We start from the raw sequence: 21,968 nt of genomic DNA, 5'->3' as shown, positions 1-21,968 counted from the left end.
CTCCGAAAAAATGGCGCGAGCCGAGGACGCGTACAAGCGAAGCTAATCGACACGGGTTCGGTCTGACAGATTTCATCGTTATGCGATGATGGCCTCAGGTGTGTTTCAGCGGAAACAGAAAGCATCACAAGCCTAAAAATTCATGTGTTGAACACACGTGGGTCCAACAATTATTATTACACCATGCCATGCCACTCGATCAGGATGGCGTATTCTGATTTCTGACCGTACGTATAGCAGTGGAAGAAGCTCCGGGGTCCGGATCGATGCCGTCCGGTACAAAGGGCTCGACCGAGGCAGAATTGAAAATACGACGACCAGCTACTCTGGCATGGAGGGCATGCATTGCAATTGCATCCATCACCAGTTGGAGAGGAAGAAGCGCCGAGACAACTGAGGCTGAGACGGCTCCGGCGCCGGCGCTGGTGCTGGCAGCGGGGTCGGCGTCGTCGCCGGAAGGATGGTGACGTTGAGTTTCATGCCAATCTGGCAGTGGCTGCCCACCGTGCAGATGAACCACCTCCGGCCCGGCATGTCGAGGCTGAGGCGGTCGTCGCCGGAGTTCCAGATGGAGGTGACCGCTGCCTTGTTGCACGCCTTGAAGTTCGGCCCGCTCACCTCCGCCACGTTGTGGGAGCTGGAGGCGTACTTGAACGCTGCAAATTAAAAGTGTCGCCGGATCAGAGAACGAGGCCTATTCCAGAACAGCTCCACGACCCAAAGGCAGGTGGCCTCCAGAGTTAAAAGAAGACATCGAACTACATGGGAGGGTGTTCAGTAACCATTTCAATTAGTGTGTTCGGTGCTCCTGTAGCGGAGAAAGTGTGCTCAGTGTGCGTCCTTTGTGTCCCTTAGGCTTTATAGATCATTCTGTACATAAACTTTTATTTTTATCTTAACTGAGAGGTAGAGCTCATGTTTTCAAAAAGAAAAAAAAAAAAGAGAACGAGGCCTATGTGCATATGTACGTCGCATATAGTATAAGGCTTTTGATCCAGCTGCGAGTACCTAGTGTGTCGCCGACCGTGAACTGCTTGCTCTCGGCCCAGGCGGCGTAGTCGAACCCGAGCGTCCAGCCTTGGCTGTCGCCCACGACGTGATCTGTGGCGGAGGCGAGCGTGGGCAGGAAGGCGAGGGCCATCAAGGCGGCCACTGCAGCCAGCATTTGCTTGGAAGCCAGGGAGACGGATGCCTGCCGGACTCTTTTTTTTCTTCTTTGCTGTGCGTATGCGATGCCCTGGATTCAGAAGCACATATTCAGCTGCATATATAGGTGACCATCGAGAGACCTTGTTTGTTTGGTTCCCAGGATGTTGGAGAATCGGTCAGTGCTGCGACGGGCTCCAATTAAGATGCAGGCTCAGGGCGGCAGGAGTCACGGGCCAAATCAAAGCATTTGTAGTTTGTTGGACATGTCCATGTCCCCTACTACATTCTAACTCTCTGCATTTCCATCCCCTCGTCCTTGGCCTATGCAACCGTAGTGAAGTTAAAACTTTGCATTGGAGTAACCGATGACAAAAAGGGAAAGAATGGAAGCATCTCATTTGTTTGACATGGTCTCAGTGCCGCCTATTCGCTTCGAACTAGGGCCAAGCGTATTCCAGATGAAAGAAAGCATGAGAGAGAGAAGGGATGCAAGTTGCAAATTTTTTTTAAGATAACGGTTATAATTCAGCTCCATAGCTCTTAGCTTCAAAAGTCCAAAATTATCATAAGAGAATTGCTAGAGCCCGGACGCTAAGAGGATTGCTAGCGCCCGGACGCCAGCGTCCGAACGCCGGTGCCAACACCCCGTTTCTCGCACCTGCACCCCGGTGCGCCCACGTGGGCCCGCTCCACCCGGACCTCACGCGCCATCCACCCGAACTACAACACGCGGAGACCGCTTGTGCCTCATACACTTTCCATGCGCATGCAGGCAGGGACATTCTGTGCCCGCTCGGTGGCACCCCAACAACTGCAGCAGGCGACTATGGCAGGTGGTCCCATTGCAACATGTATAACATCAGATCTACTTTTGCAACATCAAGATGAAACACTTGCAATATACATCCAAAACAGTTGAAACACTTACAATATATGTCTAAAACACTTGCAAAACACCCGAAAACAATTGAAAGCCATTGCAATAACATGCAACATCCATATCTACTTTTACAACATACAGATAAAACACTTGCAACATACTTATGAAACACCCAAAACACTTGAAACATACGTTTACAACATGCATGTTATGCAACATCTAGATATACTTCTACAACATCCAGATAAACACTTGAAACATACGTCTGAAACAACTGAAACACTTGAAACATATACTTGCAACGTGCATAGCCATTGCAACATAGGCAATATCTAGATGAAACACTTGAAAACATACTTCTGAAACACCTGAAAACAGTTGAAACACGGCGGCGGCGGTGGGCACAACCTACCTGGTGGGGAACTGCGGTAGCCAGCAAGGGGCGCTCGGGTGCAGTGGAGGGGGAGGATGGCGGCAGGCAAGCGGCTAGGCATGGTGAAGAACGCCGTGCCGGAGCAGTCGTCGTGGACTACACTGTGTCAGGTCGAAGAAATCGATGACGAATGGTGAGTGGCGGTGGGGAGATAGGAAGGCTAGCGACGACGCTTGGGCGCGGTGCAGCACGCCACCGCGTTTCGGCTGTCGGCGGCGCGGCCACGGTGGAGCACGCCGCGGCGGTGCTGGCACGGTGGCGATTCGAGAGTGGGTTCGATAATGGATACGAGCGCAGCAGCGATTCGAGAGGAAAGCAGTGACAGAGATTTTTTTTTTATTTTGGGCAACGCAAGATGGATGCGTCTGTGTGGATGGCAGTGTTGGGCCGTTCAGGCGGGTGTGGAGGCTCACCAATGCGCGTCCAGACGAAATGGACGCCCTACCCATGGTATTTCCGTTATCATTAAGTCTAATTGATTCCTATTTCTCCTCTCAGTTTCTCTTGTTTCCTTTTACAGTTTCAAGATGAATGGTTCTTCTAAAAGTAACCGAGTTCAAGTCTCCAATGGGTGCTCACATTTTTTTTGGAAGCAACAGGAGGGACAAGCCCTAGCCCCTATTAGCTGCTCCATCCGTCCCGAAATAGATGTCATTCTCGCTTTTCGAGAAGTCAAACATTTTTAACTTTGACAATATATATATATATATATATATATATATATAATATTAATATTTATAATACATAATTAATATCATTAGATAGATCGTTGAATATACTTGTACATATTTTCTACAAACCTAGTCAAAGTTGAAAAAGTTTAATATGTACGCATCCCATAACGACTTCTATTTTGGGACGGGAGGAGTATATATATTATTATGGTGCTCGGGTGGAACATTCCTCCTACGAAATTTCTTTTGAGATGTCTAGTGTAAAAGAAATTAATTAAATATAATTAAAGATAGTTTAGTCATTTTAGTGTATACGTTAACTTTGACCGACATCTTATCTTCCCCTTGTACACAAACGGAACACACACATGCATCAGCAGGGACTGGTTCGCCGGCTCGCCGCCGCCGCTGGCCGGCACCAGTCTGTCCAGGGCTCACCCTCGCCTGTCCGCAAGGGCCTGTGGCTTGGCTGGCTGTAGGAGATCGACGCCACTGCCCGTCCGCCGGTCTGCATGGGGTGCACCGCGGCCGCCTGTCTGCGGGCTGTCCGAGGCACATTGCCGGTTACCTGTGATCTGTGAAGTTCTGTCTGGCCGCCTGCTGGAGCTCACTGCCAATCCTGAGATGTGAAGTACTGTTATATCGCTCACTGCCAATCCTGAGATGTGAAGTACTGTTATATCCTTGGAATTTAATTGAGAACTAGTTCCTGGCCCACAAATTATAGGTTCGGGTCCACCTCTTAAGTTCCTCCTAATTGGTTCCTTCTATTTTAAAACATTACATCCAGTGAAACGGAGGGCTCATTATTTTCGAGCACTGTAAATTTTTCATATTATTATATTAAATAAACAGGTAAACAGAAAATTAAATACAACAGTTAAGAAATAGAAAAGGTTACAAAGAAGATCAACAAAACTCCGCATGAATTGATGCCCACTGGAATTGATCTCTGAAGATGAAGTCATTTCTCACAGACCAAAGACTCCAACGACACATGACGATAATGATTTTGTTGATCTCAAGATTTCCTGAAGATGGGATTGTTGCTCACATTTTCAAGTGCCTTAGTTGATCTCAGAATTTGTCGGCCTAGTCTCTCGGAGGCATTCATAGGGGCCGGGGTGAGTGTTTATGTCTCTGCATGGATGTTGTACTTTGCAAAAGGAATTTGTTTATGTGAAACTGTATTTATTTTGTTACCTCCAAATACGTACTCAAGATATGAATTCAAGGTTGAATTCGAAAAAGAAATCATACCATCTTTTTTACTTGTGTGACTTTGTTCATAAACGTTGCTGGAGAAATTATTTTGCGCAACTTCAGCAGGATTAATTATGCCTTGTGACCATGTGCTCTTTTATTTGCGTCTGGAAGCACACGATAAAAATTCTCACTGCATTGATGTGCAAGAGGGATATATTGCAATGCTTGTTATTGTGAGATTTAAACACGTCTTATCTATAAATCACCAAATCCCATCAACACAGTCAACTGTCCCAACATGTTCTCTATCATTAACTACGCATTTTGACAAATCTTGGTAGATATCGATCGGCAAAGTTGTACAGAAACTTGAACGACGATATTTGTGGAGTAGGACAAATTAATCAATCAAAATACATATACATCTGCAAAAGACTCGTCCTGGCTACTGGTACATAACTACATATCAATGATGATCACAAACAAAACGCAAGGTCTAAATCGTCTAATAATATCCGATGCCTACAAAAGGCTACAAGCTGATAGCTTTGGAGCTGCTCATCAGCATCTCCTTCTCCAGCTTCTTCAGCAATGGCAGCTTCTTCCCGGCGACGGTCGGCCGTGGAGGTGGACCAGCCTTGTCCTGCTGTGACTGTGATGATGACGAAGTGCGCGTAGAGTGGTCGCTGGTGGCAATGGAAGATCCGGTGGACGTAGCAGTGGCGCTGGCGTCGGCGGGCGGGACGACGTGCAGCTTGACGTCGTTCGGGGAGACGCGCGCGACGCGTGGGAACTTGCCGTTGGTGTAGTCGTAGGCGACGCGGAGGCAGCCGTCGGCGTCCTCGTCCGCGGCGCACTCGACGACGGCGCGGAGCCAGAGCACGAGGTGCTGCCCCGTGCACACCGTCCCGACCCGCGTGCGCACGCGCACCTGCGCTCCCTTTCCGATGCACTTGCTCTTTGCCGGAGATGAGGGCTTGGACTTGGAGGGTGGCGGCGGTGAGGGCTTCTTGGCGACTCCTCCTGTTGGCGCCAGGGGTGCCTTGCTCCGGTTCCGGCTGATCTCCAGCTCGCGGCGCAGCCTGCGCATGGTAGCGGACGGCACCGTCATTGTGGGCATGGCGGCCGTCCGCGGATCAGGAAGAGAAGAGCGATTAGGGATAACGGCGGCGTCTAAGCGCACGGACGAGAATGAAGGCGAGTGGCTTCTGAGATTGTACGTGACGAGAGAAGAGGCGAGGAGGAGGTTCTGCAAGCCACAGTCGGTCTCGGAGTCAGCTCGGACTTTCAGTTTTGGAGATCATCTAACAGCTTGGATTCAGAGCGGGGTCCGCCCCCCACCCCACCCCACACCACACACACACATCTCTGATGAAAAATGAAGAGTAGGCTGTGCAGTCTGCATGAAAAAGAGAAAAACAGTAACTACAGGAAGAAGAGAAAATAGAGAGCAAGGAAAGTGATGCATGCCTGCCAAAGAGAACAGATGGCTTATGAGAATTTGTGCTTTGGGTGTTTAGATTCTTATTTATTTTAATCGAAGTTTTAATAGCTACAGTAGCTAGTATTGAAATTAGCCCCTCCTTGATTTTCATTCACCCTCCGCCGCTGCGCATACTGGCAAACCGTCTTTTCTGCCTAGGCCTTGTACTTTTTTTTAGGAAACGCTCTATATAGATCATATGACTTTTTTTTAAGAATTATATAGTACAACACAGATGTCCACAACACGCACGTACACTCATTCATATAAACACACGTACGTAAACTCTATCCCTATGAACACCCTCCGAAGAACTGAGCCGTCAGATCTCGAGATTTATGAAGTCACCATTATGAACAGTGAACACACGTACGCAAACTCTACCCCTATGAGCACCTCCAGAGAACTGAGCCGGTAGATCTCGAGATTCACGAAGTCATCACTGGCGTCTCGCTGTCGACGAGGACGTCGCCTACCACTAAAAGCATAGCCCCGTTAAATCCTGAAATAAATTCAGAAAAATACGATCACCCGAATCCGGATGGATACGTTTCACTACGAGGAACCGGACCAACTGATCTACGATGAGTTATCCACCGTCTTCTGCTAAAAAAAATTGATCCACTGTCTGTTCTTCGACCGGCCGAACTAAACCCATTTCCAGCCCATGTACAGATTCCATTCCATGGGCCGAACGAGTGAACGCGCCTGGACCAAGTCAAACTTGTAACTGCTCCCTTGCGTTGCGTCTCTGGCGCGGTTGTCTCCCGCAACTTCCAACGCCGCCACCATCACTTTTTCGGTTTCTCTTCTCCCTCACAGACCGACCGACAGAGCGGGACGACGAAGAACTGACTCTCCATGGAGATGGAGCATCACTCCACGGATCAAGAACACCGCCAGATTCCAGAGCGCCGCGCCCAAGACCAAGGCTCCAACGGTTCTTCCTCTTCCGCAACATGCAATCCGATCAGACGCGTTGCCGAGTACATGACTGGTGGCCGAGCGGAATCTTGCGGCCGGCTTCGATCCCTGATGCCATCCTGCTTGCGGGGCAGCCCGTCAGGGCCTCCGCCACCGACGAGGGTGCACCAAGTCTGGCCCGGGAGAAACGTAGGCATTCAAATTTTAGCAGTGCTCCTCTGACCTCTGCTTGTTGCAGTAACAGTCAGATTGCAAATTTGCAATGCAGGTGTTCTTCTTGGACGGCCGTGTGATCTGCGGACCTGACCCGCGAGGACTTATCCTGACATCCATGGCAATCCTGCTCTCAGAATGGATCTTCCTATCCTACGTCGTCGATCCGTCGTCGGCACACCCGGATCTCGTCTCCGCGGCTTCCCTCGTCCTGTTGGCAACTGTCAGTATACATGATCTCGATCGTCACAGTTTATGCTCTGTCACCGAGCTCCCATTCGTCACAGACGCAGCACTGCCATGTTCGTTCGCGTAGGTGACTGCAAGTTTCGCAATGGCCGCAACAAGAGACCCCGGAATCATACCAAGAAACAATCCGGCTGCACTCTCACCATCGTCAGTAGAAGATGGAACAGCAGGTTCTGCAAGAACGGCTCATCCGAGTCGGTTCCTAGTCGTCAACGGCGTCGAGGTGCGGCTCAAGTTCTGCCGGACCTGCAAAATCCACCGCCCTCCCAGAAGCTACCACTGCGCCGTCTGCGACAACTGCGTCGACAAGTTCGATCAACACTGCCCCTGGATAAGCCAGTGCGTAGGGCTGGTATCATCATGCTCCTCTGACACCAACTACTGAACTACTACTCATATATCGATCGCCTTGGTTTCACACCTTCAGAGAGTAAAGCTTGGTGTTTGATTCCCTGCTTCTGCAGAGAAACTACAGGTTTTACTTGCTGCTGATGTGCTCGGCGTTAGCGTTCTACGCATTCATATTCACGTTCTCGGTGACAAGAATCAGAGTCAAGCTGGACGCTGCCAATGCTGAAGTCTTCGGTTATTTGGTCACAGCTTTGCCTGAAACGTCTGCGCTTGCAGCACTCAGCTTCATGGCTGTCTGTGTCCTGGCGTGCCTTCTGGCCTCCCATGCCTTCCTCGTAGCCAAGAACAAAGTACGTGCATATACAACCTTTGACTTGTCAATAATGTGATTCTCCATCATGTTTACACGTTTCTCAAATAGGCCAGGCAGTTCCACATTTCCACCATGAATTGCGTTTGAGTAAAAATCAATAGAAAATAACTTCTAATCAAGTAGGCCAGGCATTCCCTATCCAACACTCTGACTTGTTTTTTTTCCCTGTGTGTCATCACGTTTCTGCAAATCAGTCTCTGTAGAAAGAATCTAATAGCGATAAACACCAACTTAGCAAATATATTTCTTCTTACGAGTCATGTAAACTTAGCAATAAACACTCTGACTTGTTTGCCACCCTTTCTATGGGTGGCTGTTTAGTTCATGCCACAGGTTTGGTGTGCCATGATTTTTCAGCACTAGAGACTGAACTTGTCATATACTCCCTCTTTTACTTGTTTATTTTGTACCAAAACATTGTAAGTAAAGTTCACTGTGAAAATGTACTCTTAAAGACTTTCAAAACCTTGGTCAAAACTTGAAATCCGAGTAGAAAATCGCGGTAGCTAACCAAAGCAAAGTCTCTGTAGTAGTACGCTAGTAGCTAACAAATGGGGTCCCCTTTCTCTGAGTTTTGTGCAGACTAGCCATGAGAGGTACAAAGGGCGGTGCCGTAGCTCGCCCAATCCCTACGACAAGGGAGTTGTTGGAAACATCAAAGAGTGCCTCTTTGACAAGCTCCCGCCTCCAAGAGTCGATTTCAGAGCCGCCGCCGCTGCCGAGGCCGAGCTAAACTTTGGTTCATCAGCTCATCCCTCAGCCGGCGCCGACAACGACGACGGCGAGCTAAACTTTGGTTCCTCAAGGTGACGCCGGCAAGCTCGCGGTGCAGGAACAGTGCTAGGAGCTCATGACGTGGACTGCTTTATATTATACTCTTGAGGAAACAACTAGCAGTAGAAGAGAAAAGACTGCACTTGTGCCTAGTTCGAAAGAGAAGAGGCTGTTTTAACGAACCAATGCAGGATTCTTTTTATGGTAATGGTAAAAGGACTGATGTCTGTGGAGTGCGGCTGTCTTTCCGTATGGCATTTTAACCAAACTTTCTCTTCTTCTGCTAAACAGCGTGGCAAGCAGTTCTGAAACTGAAACAACCCATGAATTCAGGCCTTGTTTGACGTGGCTCTCACGGGCTTTTGATTCCGGCTCTACTGACGTAGCATGAGAGGAAAAACAGAGCTCTTTGCTAGGAGTAGTGACCAGTCATGGGCAGGTAAAGGCCAAACACAGCAGGGCCACACCAAAGGAGCACTAGGCCGCCAGGGCACTCGAGAGCTGCTTGAGCGAAGTTGGCACGGAAAGGCAATACTCGTAGTACACGTGTACACTTAGACCCTGAGCGCCAGATAATGCCACTGCTGGATCTCAAATCACCTCCCTTCTGGGTTCTGGCTGAGTGGCTGGGCAGGGCTGGGGTTGCACTCCAGAGTCCCGCCGACTCCTCATCAGGCCTGCCACTGCCACTGCCGCCTGCCGGGCCTCCCATCGATCACGTCGGTCCGTGGCACGTAGCGCGCGCCATTGGCATTCACAGTGACCACCTCCTCTCATCTCATCAAAAGAAGAAAGGGAATACGCACAGGCTTTGCATCACATTTCGACCGGCATGTCGGCTTCCTGCAGGCAGGCATCAGGCTTCAGGCATCTGCACTGCCCGGCGCGCGGCGGCATCACAAGCAACGCAGGCGAATCTCCCTGCCCTGCCCTCTCGCTGCCTCCCTGACCCTCGAGCAGCCTGCCGCCCAATCGCCGGACTTCCGCATCCCCCGTCTTGTCACCTTCGTTCCTTATCCATCCACTTCGTTGTGCTTGTGCGCATCACTTGGCTTCGCTTGCTTTGCTGCTGATACTTTCGTTTGGTTATTAGGGTTTCTTTGGTGGAGTTTTACAAGGCTTTGGCTTATATTGCTACAGTAGACGAAGCAGCCAAAGTCGATAAAACAAAAAATAGTTGTTTCATTGATTTCTAGTTATCGAAGAAGAGAAAAGAGAAAAGAAGTTTCATGAATAATACATCAACAGGTGAAGCTGAATCCATGAGATGAGAAGATCCCATCAAAAAAGGCCTTACTATTGTCTTCTGCTTCGTCTGTCTAGTCACAAATAAATACGACTTTCATCAAGATCCAACAATCGGCCTGTTCGCTGGTTGGTTTCTGGGCTGGTTTGGGCTGGCTGGTGCTGGTTTGTTGTGAGAGAAAAATACTGTTGGCTGGCTGGTTTGGGCTGGCTGAAACCAACAAGCGAACAAGCTGAATAACATTTAAAACATTAATGTCAACTAGGGGCGGTGGGAGAGATCGAGAGGCTGATGGGGGCCAGACAGCCGCTATGCTTGGTGAACTCTTGTGTACACAAGATTCCACCATATATCTGAAGAATTTTTTTTGATAATTGCCCTTCCAATAATCCATCAGTTAGTACTTGGCCCCTCTTATGATTATTTACTGGCTCCGCCTCTGATGTTAACAGTTCACTAGACGATAGAACAACAAATTTCACCAAGGCGTCTCTAAATACTCTCTCCCCCGTCTTCAGAATCATGGCAGAGTTGCACCTCGAAAACCGTAAAAAGCCAACAGTGATAGTAGTGGTCTTTTTTCTTTTAGCGAATGGAGTAGTAGCTGCAACGATACTGCTGTACTACATGTAGCATGTCTATTCCTACCCTCACGCTGGAAAGAGCTAGATGACCGACCATTCATGCAAAAGGAAGATGCATGTGGATATATATGTGTGTGTTACTTATTACTGTACGTGCATGATATGATGGGTTTCATCAGATTCAGATGGAGCAACACTTCCACTGCTACTTATAGTGTGGAATACCTTGTCAGCACTTTTCATCTTCAAAAAAGGGGTTTCATCAGATTCAGATGGAGCAACACTTCCACTGCTACTTATAGTGTGGAATACTCTTCGCAGAAACACAACAAAGCTAGGTATACGCTGCTTGGAAGAAATGGTGTAAATGAAGTTAAAAGGAATAACCTTTTTTTTTTTCTTCCACATACGAACAAACAAAATTATCCGAGACGGAGGGCTCACTTGCCTCTGCCCACACACTGTAAATCAGGAATTTCAGAGGCGGGAGGCCAATGGACACCGGCCGATAACTCCTCACCATTCCACAGTTGGAGCTCCTTTGGAAGCCACACAAGAAAGCTTCTACTGTAAAACCGTTTGTCACCTTCAATATGTGACAAAAGATCCTTCTTGACACTTCTTCAACAATCATTAAGTGAAACCTGAGCTGATTTCTAAAACCGGCCAGACCGGTTCATACATGCAAATGGGGTGCTGCGCGACGAACATCTCGTGGCGTCAAACTCAGGTGCACGAACACGACGGTGTTGTTAACTTGCTGCTTATGCCAAAACGCAGCAAGTAAAGCATCCAAAACGACGGCGATGGTGGGCGGAACCAAACAGCCCGTGCGTGGGTCTGCTGGTCGCTGGGCGGCAGCTGTGACAACAAATATACGTGCCGCCCAGTGGTCCACTGCACTGTATGCGCGGGCCCTGTCCCCTCGTCTGTGACAACAAATATACGTGCCGCCCAGTGGCGAGTGCTTGCCACCTCTGATCCATCCGCTGCAAAGCCACACAGCAGCAAGCTCTCCCTCCTTGTTCTCTGTTTCTCTATCTTCCTAGCTAGCCAGCATAGTGTTGCCCGGAGATCTATGGCCGGAGTGCGGGAAGAAGAGTTCGACGAGGGGGATGTGTGGGACGTGCTGCAGGATGATAACCGTCCGGCGTCGGCGGCGCTCATGGCAACTACTACTCCACCAAGGATTAGGAGGGGTAGTAACAAGTCCAAGAAGGTCGTTGCGTCGTCCAAGGACGAGTCGGTTGCCGCAGGTGGCGCCGGCGCCGGCGCCGGCGCGAGAGGCAGGGGAAGGTCGTCGGCGCCGGTGGCCATTCCGGCTGGCAGCTCGAGCTCGGCGAGGCGGCGAGGCGGCAACAGCGAAGAAGACGAGGAGGACGACGACGACGGAGGAGAGATGCTGCCTCCGCATGAGTGGCTGGCGAGGAAGATGGAGCGGATGGGCGTGGCGTCGCCGCCGGATCAGGCGTGCTGGCCGGGGAGGAGCAAGGGGCGGGAGCTGACCAAAGTCAGGGACGCCGTGCTCCCCAAGACCGCCTTCTCTGAGCGGTAGCTTATTAGTATTATTATAAGCTTAATAAGCTAGGTGGTCAAGCATCATCCATGCATCTACATACGCTGCTAGTAACTAACAAGGCATGCATGTTCCTTGTCCTTGCTCAAGCTAGCTACTACGTGTATGTACAATAGGATGCATGAATGCGTTTAAATTCCTAGCTATATAGGTCATTGACATGCATGCTCGATCATGTTAGCTGGCTATAGGAAGTGGTGGCTTCTTTTTGGGGAAGTATATGTACGATGGGTGGATATGTGGTGAGCATGCAAGCTTAGCTTGCCCCATGCCTTCTGTACTATGCAATGCATGATATAAAAAACATGTTTGCGATCTTTCTCGATGGATCATGCGTTGGATTTGATGCATTTAACATGCATTTTAATTTGTTTGGTGACGCGCCGGCTACTAGCTAACTACGGAGTAGGTAATTAGTTCGAGCTGTTGCTCTGGTCCCGTGGATGTAATAAGCATAAAGACATACTCCTTCTGTCCTTAAATGTTCGTCTCCATAATTTACATATCGATAACTTTGAATCGATTTATAAAAAATATGTGTAATATTTTTATCTTTAAATAAGTTTATTAAAAAACTTGATTTAAATATCTATCCAATCATATTAATTATATATCATAAATATTAATATCTTTTAATATATATTTAGTAAAAATTATTTCTCAAAAAATAAAAATAATAGACATTTAGGAACGAAGAGAGTAAGACTCCTATACGCGTGTTTATGTGTGCTATGCACTGGTTTGTAGTACTTCGTAGGCTGCGTGCCATGCATTGCAGCCACTCCCCAACCACATGCCTTGTCTATAGTACTCTTTATGATCTGATCTTTTCTGGTCCCTAGCACTGCTGCGTGTCTTCTGCTCTAATATATTTTAGAAATGCTATATAGTACACATGTGTTTTAGCATAAAAAATACATAGATTTTTTAAACTCTCTTTCCCTCTCTTCTGCTAGCACTCCGTGCCGCCGCCGCACGCGTCGCACGGACACGTTCGTTCTCTGACGCACGTGTTCTCTGACATCCTGTTCGCTTGCTCGTAAACGATCGTAAATTTCCAGCCGGGAACAGTGTTTTTCTCTCACACCAAACCAGCCAACAGTAAATAATCCACGATCGTTTACGGCCTCCCGAACAGGCTGTAGTTTGTTCGTTCGTTCTCTGACACACGCGTTCGTTCGTTATCTGACGCACGCGTGCTCATGAGCCGGCTCCAGTAGCCCTCTCCTCCTCTTCTGTTGTGATTTGTCCTTCCATAAAAAAAATTATTTCTTGTGATATGTGGATCTATGATCTTGTGATTTATGATTGTCTAGAGATAGAAGAAGGCTAGAGGCTGGAGGTAGAAGGGGAGTAGAGGCTGTTGGATCTTAATTCTATGGTGCAAAAAAATTTATATGTTAAAACTGTATAAAACACATGGTTGTTGGGTAGACAGACTCCATTCATTTTGCTTGTGGTTTTGCAAATTTTTTTATAGATATATAATGGAACCGGATCTTGCCTATATATGCATCTCAGAGTGTACTTAGCCTTCACATGGCTGATGTTACATGATAGAAGGATATATAATGAGCAACGACAATATTTATGATGTATAAGTCCGTGTTTTGGTTTAGCCTCCAGAAAGTGTTTTTTTTTTACCAAAACGCAGAAAGCCAACCACACGATAGAGCCTGAAGCTCCTTTTCCAAAAAGAGCTATTTTCATATAGTACAATTTTCTCAACACTCTAGACCCTGTTTTTATATTTTACTAGTACATAATCGATTTTTCCTTATGCTAGCGATTTTCTTCACCTGCGGTTCATAAGGAGCAGGCGCTAGTACAAAAAATATAAATATGGGCCCAAGCTAAAAACTGTCAAAGTAAATGATTTACAATGGTAGTTTTCTGTGTATTTAGCGTATTTAGGTTGGCTTAAGAAAACCGCCAGTGCAAATGCAATATTTACTGGCAGTTGCCTTAAGCCATACGTCAGTGCCTTTGTTTTATACTGGCGGTTGCCTTAATGAACTACCGGTAAAAAAAGGCTATAAATGTTGCTTCTTCCTCCCCTAATTAGAACTATACAGGCATACAGCCGAGCATGTTTGCCGCATGCCGACTTCCCACATCCAAAACATAGTAAGCAACATGTTTTTAATAAATTAATATGTTTCCATTAAACTAACTGCCTTTGGAAATGGATTTACACCGGCGGTTTTATAGAAGATGCGATTTTCACTAGCCTTTCCCACCGGCGGAAAACCAGAAACAACACTAGTAAAAATAGGTTTGGAATCGCCAATAATAATGTTATGTCTACTAGTGTTTCTGCCTTTTCAAACTGATGGAAATAGAGAGATGTTCCATAGCTGTTTCAAAAAAGACAGAGAGTAGCTTTTATAGTTGTTTCAACCAAATATGTTACAACCTTGTTACAACTTTTGCACACCACATAGCTCACATCAATTATTTCCACAGTTTATAGCTCATAATAGTTTTTCATAGGTCATAGCTGAACCAAATAGATCCTAAATATAGATCAATCTTGGTACCGTGATTATAGTCATTCAGTCACAAAATGCACGTACTATGTTGGATGCGTGAGAATGCTGATTATGGTAGAGCACCTAAATAATGGGACATTATTTGGAGATAAAATCCATCAACAAGTTAATTCTTTATTTAGCGTTGGATCGAGTGGTGAGGTGAGAGCAGGCAAGGTGGCCATTGCCCGTTGCATGCTCCCTTCGTTTTAAAATGTAGGTCATACTCGTTTTATTATAATGATGAGTCAACATTTTCTAACTTTGACTAACATCATATAAAGATATGTTAACATCTTTCAAATCCACTACCAAGACATATCTTATGGTAGATTTAATGAGATTTTTTATGTTGTAGATGTTGATGTTTTTCTCTAAAACTTCTGTCAAGTGAGAAAACTGACTTAGGAAACGCATAGATTTGGAGATATTTATTTTTTGAAAAAAATAATTCGAGCTTCATAGGTGGTGTTCGGAACAGCAGCTGTAGTTGGAGGTGCAGCCACAACACAGCCACGATGGCTGTTCCGCACAGCAAACAGGCCCATATGTTTTGATTAAAAGATCTACTTCCTCCGTTTTAAATTATAAGTTAGTTTAATTTTTTTGATACATCTATTTTACTATGCATCTATATATAACGTGTATATATATATATAATTTTATGAACAAAAAAAATCAAAGTGACTTATAATTTAGAATGGAGGGAGTAATAACTAGTCAGATATACTAGTACTAATGCATAGTGTACGGAGGATCCGTAGATTTGTATTTCAAAAATGTTTTATGTGATATTGATTTAATTTGTACCAACTCATAATTTAATGTAAGATAAATTCATAGTTAATTATATATTTTAAATTTCTTTTTTAAAACCCTAATACAACACTAAAAGGAAAAAAAAGACAAGTACTAGATTATGTTTTTCTCAATCACGCAAAAGGTTTGCGCGTCTTTGTATCAAGGTAGAGTAAAAGTTCGATACAACACGCCTTCGGATGTCCTAGGGGGTCAATAAAGATTTATGTGAAAGGTCAGACCTCTCTAATGTACTATAAGCTAAGTTGTTACATTGATCTAAGATCGACCCAAATTTGCAGCACTGGCAAGGAGGCCTATGCCCTAGCTGCTGGGCGGCGGCACCGCTTGCGCATGCCTCGTCGCCAACCGGAGGGAACAACTCACGCGATGTCTGCATATGAGCGGGGTCGCCATTAAATACCTCATCGTACGTCATCGCCGGCGTCGATAGAGGCGACATCCCGCTGGAGTGTCCCAAGCGCTTCATGACCAGGTACTTCCCTCGCTTGGCTGTCGGGATATGTGCTGTGGGTTATGCCGCTATCCGTCAACTTCGCTTGGGGAGCAAGGGCGGTGCACGTCCGCCGAGGCCCGCCTCATCTCCGGGTAGCTCGAGAAGTGGCAGTTGCCTTGCCTTTGCAACTCGCTTGGTGAAGCGCTTGAGGCGTCTATAGGCCGAGGAAGTTTGAGGCAAAGGGGTGCGGTTGACGTCGTCTGTCGTAGCCATGATCGTCTGTCGGGGAGGGGTGGCTGCGTCCGCGCCTAGGGTGATGGCTTCAGACCTCTCTGGACATGCCTCGACATCCACGCCGTTGGCCTGTCGCTCCCATGGTGGCGTGACGAGTGGCTGCCCCTGCACAAGCAATAGCGGAGGCGAGTTCGTCGTCCCTTGGGCAGTCATCACCAAAGAATGGGAGTCCACCAACGATGCTTCGGTTTCCTAGGAGGCGGTCGGCAGAACCGGTTTGCACGCAGATGTAAGTAAAATCATCAGCTAGTTAGATATTATCAGTGTAAAACATTGAGTCGATGAATCTAACGAGAAATGATATGACATGCGAACAAATTGACTATCTAGTACAAATTGATCTACAAACGCTTTGAATCTAATCTGTTACCATCAACAGTGAGGTTCGATCGGATCGATGGTAGCTATGATGATAATAAAAAACTAAAACAAAAAAAATCCATAAAATCATCTGTACATTGACAAGCTTTCTGAAAACATGTTATATATGTGAAAGCTCGAGCGAATCGGCTGAAATAGCCGATTCAGGTGAAAAGGGACTACAATATGTGAACAATCGACTATTTAACATGGACAAATCTATGAACTCATCAAACTTAACCTATTATCTCTAACAGTGGGGTTTGACCGAATCGATGGCAGCCGTGATAAAGACAGCAAATCAAACCTTTGAAGTAAACAGATCTATCCACATTTAACAGAATCATAGAGATACACTGTAGGCGTTAAAGCATAGGCGATCGACTATTTAGCCGATGTAGGCATAACAAACAGCCAAGGTCACGCTTGATCGAGAACAAATCTACCAACTAGCATCCTCCAATCTAAAGTACCATCAGTAGGGATCGACCGAATTGTTACAGCTATAATAGCAAACTATAGACCAGATTTAACTAGCCATCAAACGTCCTCAAAATCAGACATGCTTTAACCGCGTACTATGCACGATCAAGATCGAAGTAGAACAACCGATGAAGCAAACGACGGACTAAAAGGATATGAGGCCGATCTAGATCGATCTTGACCGAACAGGTTGATGTTGTTGAAAACTAATAACAATAAGAACATCAGCAAGATTGGTAACTTAATGAATTTACCCGAAGGATGCCACCCTTAGGTAGAGCCGATAACTTAACCTTAATCTAATTCGAGCAGTTGAGGTCAAACTTAACCGATGCAGCCGTACTTGAACTAGATAAGAGTCGATAACTAGCTTATGTTATAGCTCGTAGTGGAGGTCGAACTTAACTGATGCAGTCTTACAAACCAAAGCATAAGCCATGACTGTACTTACAGACAAACCGGAGGTCGGCCGGACCGATGCAGCCCTGCTTGTTGAAGAACTTGCCGAGATTTACACTACTCCTACTCCTAAGGGTTGGCGTAAAGCCAAAAAAGTAATTTGTATTGATTAATTGGATGTCCTTTATAATAGCTAGGGTCCAATATTTATACCCGAAGCCTGAGCATGAATCCTACTTAAGTATGACTCATTACAATCTTTGGTACAAAAGAAAACATTCCTAACTTAAGATAACTTGGACCCTAATCTTTCCCTTTTTGTAGAGTCTAACATGTATTTTCCGACACCAATCGTAGCTCATTGTCATTATCTGCTGACGTCATTCGAAGAGAGCCGATTCCAGTGCCGTATCTGAATCAGCTGATATCAATCCTTATGCAATCGATTCCTTGATTGACACAATCTTGGAAGCTTCGAGTTCCCATGTTCTTCTTCCCAAATTTTAGCGTAAACAGTTTCAAATTTGATTTCCAAGCTATTTGAAATGTTACCTAATGTTACTATATTGCTAAAACAAAAGTTGCACTATCTTCTACAAAATATGTACTTCAAACTTTATTAAGGTGTCACATATATGTTTTATAGTACTTTTGCTTACTAAAAATTGGTTTGAAACCCTAAGTAATACAACATAACTATCAAATAAACTTTCATTTCGTATTTCTGTCGATCTTTTCGATTTATGGAATTAGATCTACACACCTTATTGCATGCATTAACACATAAACATGATGCTCATGACATGTTTCAGCAAACAATTTACAGTATAACACCGAGAGTATTACAAATCTACCCCCCATAAACAAAATCTCGTCCTGAGATTTCATGTGCCTAGTGTGGGAAAAGAGATAAAAAATAATTTCGATTTAAACAATTACCTCAGTTAACTAGAAAGAAGGTGGGGATAATACTTCAAGATATAGCTTTTTTGCTCCCATGTTGCTTCATCCTTCAAGTGATTTTGCAACTGAAATTTATAGAACTTCACCACACTGTTTCTAGTCACCCTTTCTTTTTTATCCAAAATCTTGATAGGATGCTCAATATAAGACAAGTCGGGCTAGAGGGGAAGTCCTTCAATTTCCACAGCTTCATTAGGGACCCACAAACATTTCTTCAACTGAGATATGTGAAACACATTGTGTACCACTGATAAAATATCTAGAAGTTGGATACGATAAGCAAATAGGCCACACTGCCCCAAAATCTTATAAGGGCCCACATATCGAGGGGCTAGCTTGCCACGGACACCAAACTAATGCACCCCTCTCATAGGGGAACCTTGAGATACACATGATCCCTGACTACAAACTATAAAGGCCTTCTTCGCTTGTCAGCATAAGTGTTTTGTTGGCTCAGAGCTGCCTTCAAATGACTCTGAATAATACTGACTTGCTCTCGAGCTTCCTTGATAAAATTAGGTCCAAAATATCCACGGTCTCCCACTTCAACCCATTTAAGTGGTGTTCTACATTTCCTTCCATATAGAGCTTCAAAAGGTGCCATATGAATGCTTTCCTGATAGCTATTGTTGTAAGAAAACTCAGCTAAATTCAAGCATTCATCCCACTTTTTAGGAAAAGAAATGGCACAAGCTCTCAACATATCCTCAAGTACCTGATTTACCCTTTCTGTCTAACCGTCAATTTGCGGATGATAAGCTAAACTTCTGAGGAGACTAGTACCAAGATATTCCTGGAGTTGCTCCAAAAAACGAGAGACAAAGACTAGCCCTCTATCAGAGACGATGGTAAGAGGAACTCCATGCAGGGTCACAATCCGGTCAAAATACAACTTGACATACTTCTTGGCTAAATATCTGGTATCCACTAGGAGAAAATGAGCAGACTTGGTAAGGCGATCCACAATGACCCAAATAGAGTTATAGCCCTTGGACATGCGAGGTAAACCCACAATGAAATCTATGGAAATATCTTCCCATTTCCAAACAGGGATAGGCAAGGGTTGCAAAAATCACAGGGTACGTATATAGTTTGCCTTAACTCTCCCATAAGTGTCGCACTCCATGACGTACTTAGTGATATCCTGCTTCATATTGGACCACCAATACAAGTGGCGCAAATCATGGTACATTTTGTTACTTCCTGGATGGATGGACAACTTGGAATGATGAGCTTCATCCAAAATCCTTCTTCTAAGCTCCTTGGTCATCCATACTAAAATGGGGACCACGCCCTTCGGCAATTAACTTCTTGATGTTAGGAATTTCTAAAACATCTTGTCTTTGCTCTATAATAATTTTCTCAAGTAAATCTGAGACTAGAGTAATATGGGCTAGCACCACAGCATGGTTGAGAGACAAAGGTGCTTCTTCAACCTGATATGACTTCTGACTCAAAGCATCAGTTACCACATTAGCTTTTCCAGGATGATAATAAACTTCTAAATTGTAATACTTGATTAGCTCCAACCATCTCTGTTGCCTCATGTTCAGCTCGGACTGAGTGAAAATATATTTAAGGCTCTTGTGATCCATAAAAATATGTGCTTTATTTTCCAACAAATAATGCCTCTAAGATTTTAGAGCGTGCACCATAGCAACCAGCTATAAGTCATGGGTGGGATAATTCACCTCATGCTTTTTCAGCTGAGGTGAAGCATAAGCTATCACACGTCCATCCTACATAAGCACGCATCCCAGTCCAATCCTTGAGGCATCACAATACACATCAAATGGACTGTCAATATCTGGTTGAGCAAGAACAGGAGCAGAGGTAAGGAATTTCTTTAGGGGTTGGAAAGCTTCTTCACAAGCCGGACTCCATACAAACTTGACATCCTTCTAGAGCAGCTTGGCCATCGGTTGAGCTATTTTGGAGAAGTTAGGAATGAAGTACTGATAATAACCAGCAAGACCAAGGAACTGATGAATCTGATGCACTGACTTGGGGGACTTCTAATTTAACACATCCTACACCTTGCTTGGGTCTACAGAGATACCTTCAGGTGTTAGAACATGTCCCAAAAACTACACTCGATCTAATCAGAACTCACACTTGCTAAATTTAGAATATAGCTTGTGTTCCCTTAATCGAGTCAGTACTATCCGAATATGCTGGGCATGCTCTTCTTTGTTCTTGGAGTATATCAAAATATCATCAATGAACACCACTATAAACTTATCCAACTCTGGCATAAAGACTGAATTCATAAGATACATAAAGAATGCAGGAGCATTGGTGAGACCAAAAGACATGACTAGGTATTCATACAGCTCATACCTAGTAGAAAAGGTTGTCTTCGGTATATCTTGTGGTTTGATCTTAATTTGATGATACCTAGAACGAACATCAATCTTTGAAAACACCTTGGCACCAGCTAGTTGATCAAACAAAGTATCAATACAAGGTAAGGGATACTTATTCTTAATGGTTACAGCATTGAGAGGATGGTAATCCACACACATCCGAAGAGTGCCATCCTTTTTCTTCACAAAAATAGCTAGACAACCCCATGGTGAAGAACTAGGGTGGATAAAGCCCTTCTCCAATAATTCCTCTAACTGCTTCTTCATTTTTGCAAGTTCTTTAGGAGCCATGCGGTAGGGACACTGGGAAATAGGAGCAGTGCTAGGTTCTAATTCAATGGAAAACTCCACATCTCTATCCGGTGGCAACCTAGGCAGATCTTTAGGGAAGACATCTAAAAACTCACAGACCATAGGAATAGAGGCAAGATCAGGAGAAGCTTCAACATGAGCAGCAACTGGTAAGGCTGGATCTGAGGGCATAAGAAGAGACATCCTATCCTTGAAAGAAGGAAGCTATAACTCAACAACTCTCTGCTTAAGGTCCAAGACTACCCCATAAACTTGCTACTAGTTCATGCCTAGAATTACATCAATGCCTTGCCCGGGTAGCACCATGAACTGGAGGCAGTAAGTGTAAGTGGCTAACACTAATCTAACTATGTCTGTCTGAGTATTAAAGCACAACTGCACACCCAGAGTACTGATTCTATAGGCAATAGGTATAGCCATAAGAGATATATTGTGCCTCTGTGCAAACCCCATACTCATGAAAGAATGTGACGCATCAGAATCAAACAACACATATGCTGGGTAGGAATCAATGGTAAACATACCAGCCATCACCGGTTCATTCTGTAGGATTTCCTCAGCCTTAGTAAAGTTAACTTGCCCGAAGCGGCTCACAGGCACCTTCTTCTTAATAATCGTCCGCTTGATTAGACGAGAGTTAGCTGGGGGCTGAGCAGACTATGCAGGCTGATTCTACGTACACTCCCAAGCATAATGGCCCTTCTTGCCACACTTGAAACAAGCACCAGGCTTGTTCCCCTACCCCTAACGAGGTGGGGCCTACTGCCCCTAGGGCTATTGTGGTTGCACCTACTGAGTGGGTGCACGGTACTGAGTGGGAGGTGCTTGGTAAGTGTGCTGAGGCTAATAGATGACTACCCACCCAAAGACTGATAGGGCACTAGCCTGAC

General features: G+C 45.4%; 2 protein-coding genes and 1 pseudogene across 2 annotated transcripts; 2 read left to right on the top strand and 1 right to left on the bottom strand.

Annotated features, from left to right (window-relative positions):
• Window positions 1-106: 106 nt before the first annotated feature.
• LOC136544376 (mavicyanin-like) lies at window positions 107-1,455 on the bottom strand. Its single transcript, XM_066536561.1, has 3 exons — window positions 1,441-1,455; window positions 1,009-1,237; window positions 107-656 (listed from the first exon to the last, which is right to left on the bottom strand). Exons 1-3 carry the CDS (start codon window positions 1,453-1,455, stop codon window positions 361-363), a joined length of 540 nt encoding a protein of 179 aa, XP_066392658.1. The 3' UTR covers window positions 107-360.
• A 5,231-nt stretch (window positions 1,456-6,686) lies between these two features.
• On the top strand, window positions 6,687-8,902 carry LOC136546829 (probable protein S-acyltransferase 1; annotated as a pseudogene).
• A 2,650-nt stretch (window positions 8,903-11,552) lies between these two features.
• On the top strand, window positions 11,553-12,309 carry LOC136546828 (protein S40-5-like). The gene has a single exon (XM_066538801.1). The coding sequence runs from the start codon at window positions 11,618-11,620 to the stop codon at window positions 12,092-12,094; it is 477 nt and encodes a 158-aa protein (XP_066394898.1). The 5' UTR covers window positions 11,553-11,617; the 3' UTR covers window positions 12,095-12,309.
• The last annotated feature ends 9,659 nt before the right edge of the window (window positions 12,310-21,968 follow it).

This window comes from Miscanthus floridulus, chromosome 3, assembly GCF_019320115.1.
Source record: "Miscanthus floridulus cultivar M001 chromosome 3, ASM1932011v1, whole genome shotgun sequence".
Taxonomy (NCBI): domain Eukaryota; kingdom Viridiplantae; phylum Streptophyta; class Magnoliopsida; order Poales; family Poaceae; genus Miscanthus; species Miscanthus floridulus.
Note: the sequence above shows the minus strand (reverse complement) of the source record. Positions and strands in the feature narration are given on the sequence as shown.

Excerpts from the sequence above, each read along its gene's own strand:
- LOC136544376 (XM_066536561.1), bottom strand. Across the intron at positions 657-1,008 it reads CACGGTCGGCGACACACTAG|CGTTCAAGTACGCCTCCAGC; the intron begins GTACTCGCAGCT and ends TTTAATTTGCAG.
- LOC136546828 (XM_066538801.1), top strand. The coding sequence starts at position 11,618 with ATGGCCGGAGTGCGGGAAGAAGAGTTCGACGAGGGGGATGTGTGGGAC.